Source organism: Sapajus apella, unplaced genomic scaffold (genome assembly GCF_009761245.1).
Source record: "Sapajus apella isolate SASKATOON/1434 unplaced genomic scaffold, GSC_monkey_1.0 scaffold159, whole genome shotgun sequence".
Classification (NCBI taxonomy): domain Eukaryota; kingdom Metazoa; phylum Chordata; class Mammalia; order Primates; family Cebidae; genus Sapajus; species Sapajus apella.
The window spans coordinates 226275-231031 of NW_022437099.1; the positions used below are offsets into that span (position 1 = coordinate 226275).

General features: G+C 51.3%; 1 protein-coding gene across 5 annotated transcripts in view; it reads left to right on the forward strand.

Moving 5' to 3' along the window:
* The window catches only part of PTCD1 (pentatricopeptide repeat domain 1), an 18721-nt gene that overhangs the window by 2516 nt on the left and 11448 nt on the right, over nucleotides 1-4757 (forward strand). For 2 of the 5 annotated variants that reach the window (XM_032266438.1, XM_032266439.1), the window contains exons 2-3: nucleotides 602-1120; nucleotides 2702-2842. In XM_032266438.1, the coding sequence (XP_032122329.1) occupies nucleotides 668-1120; nucleotides 2702-2842 (594 nt within the window). In that variant the 5' untranslated portion in view covers nucleotides 602-667. The remainder of the gene's footprint in view (nucleotides 1-601; nucleotides 1121-2701; nucleotides 2843-4757) is intronic. The other 3 variants (XM_032266437.1, XM_032266436.1, XM_032266440.1) reach the window with 2 other exon arrangements.

The window sequence follows — 4757 nt, forward strand, 5'->3', positions numbered from 1 at the left end:
GAGTGCAACGGTGATCTCGTACCACAGCCTCCACAACCTCCGCCTCCTGGGTTCAAGCGATTCTCCTGCCTCAGCCTTGAAAGTAGGTGGGATTACAGGCCCATGCCACCACGCCTGGTTAATTTTGTATTTTTAGTAGAGACAGGGTTTCACCATGTTGGCCAGGCTGGTCTCAAACTCTTGACCTCAAGTGCTAACACTGGCCTTGGCCTCCCAAAGTGCTGGGAGTACAGGTATGAGCCACCGCACCCAACCTGTTATTTTTTTTTTTGACATGGAGTCTCACTGTTCCTCAGGCTGGAGTGTGGTGGTGCAGTCACAGCTCATTGCAAGCTCCGTCTTCCCAGGTTCAAGTGATTCTCCCGCCTCAGCCTCCCTAGTGGCTGGGGTTACCAGTGCCCACCACCACACCCGGCTAATTTTTGTATTTGTAGTAGAGATGGGGTTTCACCATATTGTCCAGGCTGGTCTCAAACTCCTGACCTCAAGTGATAACGCCAGCCTTGGCCTCCCAAAGTGCTGGGATTACAGGAGTGAGCCACCGTTCCCAGCCTGGGCCCATACTTCTAACCACTTCTCTCTCTCTGCTTTTTGTGATTAGGAACTGAGTTGACTCTCTTAATTTTCCTGATATATACCAGGCCCTGGAGGGACAGGAAAGCCAGAAATGGACCTCATGAGACTCACTCGACTGTTCTCCAGGGCTCGCCCCATGGGACTGTTTATCCTGCAACACCTGGACCCCTGTAGAGTCAGGTGGGCAGGAGGCAGGGAGCGGCTGATGCGGCCAGCGTGGGCGGCCTTCAGCAGCTCTTCCTCTCAGCTGTCCCTTGGCCAGGAGAACACAGGCAGTCTGGGCTCTGACCCGAGCCACTCCAACCCCACGGCCACTCAGGAGGAAGACGAAGAGGAGGAGGAGAGTTTTGGGACCCTTTCTGACAAATACTCCTCCCGGAAAGTATTCCGCAAATCAACAGCCCAGTTCCATAACCTGCGGCTCAGGGAACAGAGCAATGAGGAAGATGAGCAAATGGAACCAGAGCCCAAACTATGGCGAGGCCGGAGAAACACCCCATACTGGTACTTCTTGCAGTGCAAACGCCTGATCAAGGAAGGGAAGGTGAGGAGCGCTTTAGGTTCTGAGGCTCCTAGCGTCTTTCCCCTGGCAGCTCAGTGTTTTGCAAGGGGTCACTCGACCTTCTCAGCCTCTAAGTATTGGGCTGCACAGGGCCCAGTCTGTGGACCTCCGCTCTTTGCATTGGCTGAACTGCCAGCCTCATGGCTATAAGTATCCCTGTCCTTCTCAATCCTTCACTGCAGTTTTATTTTATTGTATTTTTATTGTAGAGATGGAGGCTGCACTGAGCTTATCTTACCACTGCACTCCAGCCTGAGTAACGGAAAAGACTGTCTCAGAAAAAAAGAAAAGTGAATCCTCCACATCCTTCTGGAACTCCACATCCTTCTGGCATTCCCTACTTTAGTTGTTTTTTTTTTTTTTTTTTTTTTTAGAGGGGGTCTCTCTCTTTCCCCCGGGGGGAAGGGAGGGGGGGAGTTTTGGCCCTCTGCAGCCTCTGCCCCCTGGGGAGTTCAAGCAGTTCTCCTGCCTCAACCTCCTGAGTAGCTAGGATTACAGTCATGTGCCACCACGCCTTGCTGATTTTTGTATTTTTAGTAGAGATGGGGTTTCGCCATGTTGGCCAGGATGGTCTCGAACCCCTGAACTCAGGTGATCCGCCCACCTTGGCCTCCCATAGTGCTGGGATTACAGGCATGAGCCACTTTGCCTGGCCCTGGTTTAGTTTTGTTTGTAGCACCTGTCACCACTTGACATACTGTATGTCTTTCTTAATTAGCCTATTTCATGTCTGTCTTTTTTTTGTTTATTTGAGATGGAGTCTTGCTCTGTCACCCAGGCTGGAGTGCAGTGGCTCAATCTCAGCTCAGTGTAGCCTCTGCCTCCCAGGTTTAAGCAGTTTTCCTGCCTCAGACTCCCAAGTAGCAGGGATTCTAGGCATGTGCAAACATGCCTGGCTAATTTTTGTTTTTGTTTTTTTTTTTTTTTGGGACAGAGTTTCGCTCTTGTTACCTAGGCTGGAGTGCAATGGCGCGATCTCAGCTCACCGCAACCTCCGCCTCCTGGGTTCAGGCAATTCTCCTGCCTCAGCCTCCTGAGTAGCTGGGATTATAGGCACGTGCCACCATGCCCAGCTAATTTTTTGCATTTTTAGTAGAGACAGGGTTTCACCGTGTTGACCAGGATGGTCTCGATCTCTTGACCTCGTGATCCACCCGCCTCGGCCTCCCAAAGTGCTGGGATTACAGGCGTGAGCCACCATGCCTGGCCTTGTGTCTGTCTTTCCACTCCAGAACATGAGCTCCAAGAAGGAGCTCCCACTTGTTCCCAGCTGTATCTGCAGTGGATAGACCTTGCCTGGCTCATTGAGGCACTCAGTAATTATTGTCTGAATCAACAGATGAAAATAATCAAGGAATAAAGGAATGAAATGAGGCTTTACCAGGGGAATGATGTGAGGGTCAGGATAGGGCAGAGACAGCTGGGGGCCTAGGGAGTTTGCAGTCACCCAGGGCCACCGTCCTGCACTGTCTCAGGAGGGTCCCTCAGCCTCAACCTCCCTCTCTCTGCCGAGGGTCTCTGAGGTAGTCCTGAGCCCCTGTCCTGTTGCCTCTTCCCCTGCAGCTGGTCGAAGCCCTGGACCTGTTTGAGAGGCAGATGCTGAAGGAGGAGCGACTGCAGCCAATGGAGAGCAACTACACGGTGCTGATCGGGGGCTGCGGGCGGGCCGGCTACCTGAAGAAGGCCTTCAAGCTCTACAATGAGGTGCCTGTGGTTGTGGGGCAGCCGGGGCAGATCCCTGGTGTGCCGCTTGATAGTGATTCTGCTGGGCAGGTGACTTCACCTCCCTGGCCTCAGAGTCATCTCCTTAAAATGATGGTGATTGTGGGTGATACATGAGATGACATGGAAAGCCCTTCAGCACCTGCCTGGACTGCAGTGGTCCCCATTTCCCTTTCTTTTTTCTTAAGAGATGAGGCCTCAGCCGGGCACAGTGACTCAAGTCTGTAATCCCAGCACTTTGGGAGGCCAAGGCAGGCTGATCACAGGAGGTCAGGAATTCGAGACCAGCTGACCAACATGCTGAAACCTCATCTCTACTAAAAATACAAAAATTAGCCAGGTGTGGGGTGTGTGCCTGTAATCACAGCTACTCAGGAGGCTGAGGCAGGAGAATCACTTGAACCTGGGAGGCGGAGGTTGCAGTGAGCCGAGATCGCACCACTGTACTCCAGCCTGAGGGAAAGAGTGAGACTCTGAAAAAAAAAAAAAAAAAAAAAAAAAAAAAGGCGATGGCGGTGGCTCAAGGTTGTAATCCTAGCACTTTGGGAGGCTGAGATGGGCGGATCACTTGAGGTTAGGAGTTTGAGACCCAGCCTGGCCAACATGGTGAAACCCCATCTCTATCTACTAAAAATACAAAAATTAGGCAGGGTGTGGTGGCTCACGACTGTAATCCCAGCACTTTGGGAGGCCGAGGTGAGTGGATCACCTGAGGTCAGGAGTTCAAGACCAGCCTGGCCAACATGGCGAAACCCCATCTCTACTAAAAAGTACAAAAATTAGCTGGATGCAGTGGCAGGCACCTGTAATCCCAGCTACTTGGGAGGCTGATACAGGAGAATTGCTTGAACCTGGGAGACGGAGGTTGCAGTGAGCTGAGATTGCGCCATTTTACTCCAGCCTCAGAGACAGATCAAGACTCTAAGAAAAAAAAGAAAGAATATATAAAAAAATTAGCCGTGTGTGGTGGCACACACCTGTAGTCCCGCTACTCAGGAGGCTGAGGCAGGAGAATCACTTGAACCTAAGAGGCAGAGGTTGTGGTGAGCCAACATTGAGCCACTGCATGCCAGCCTGGGCAACAGAGCAAGACTGTCTCTCAAAAAAAAAAAAAAAAAACGGAGTTTCACTCTGTTGTCTAGGCCAGAGTGCAATCATAGCTCACTGCAGCCTCCTACTCCTGGGCTCAAGAGTTCTTCCTGCCTCTGCCTTGCCAGTAACTGTAACTACAGGTGTGTAGTACCTTATCGGGCTAATTTTAAAATTTTTTTTTTTTTTTTTTTGTGAGAGGGAGTTTCGCTCTTGTTACCCAGGCTGGAGTGCAATGGCACGATCTTGGCTCACCGCAACCTCCGCCTCCTGGGTTCAGGCAATTCTCCTGCCTCAGCCTCCTGAGTAGCTGGGATTACAGGCACGCACCACCATGCCTAGCTAATTTTTTGTATTTTTAGTAGAGACAGGGTTTCACCATGTTGACCAGGATGGTCTCGATCTCTTGACCTCGTGATCCACCCGCCTCGGCCTCCCAAAGTGCTGGGATTACAGGCTTGAGCCACCGCGCCCGGCTAAAAATTTTTATAGAGGTAGGATTGAGCTGTGTTTTCTAGGCTGGCCTCTAACCCCTGGCCACCCGACTCAGCCTCGCAAAGTACTGGGATTACAGCCCACAGCCACTGCACCTGCTCCTTTTTTTCTTTTTTTTTTTTCCTTTTTTTGAGACAGGCTCTCACTTTGTCGCCCAGGCCGGAGTGCAGCGGTACGATCTTGGCTCACTACAATCACCGCCTTCTGGGCTCAAGTGATTCTCATGCCTCAGCCTCCTGAGTAGCTGGCAGTACAGGGGCAAGCCACTACGCCTGGCTCATTTTTTTGTATTTTTTTTTTTTTTTTTTTTTTT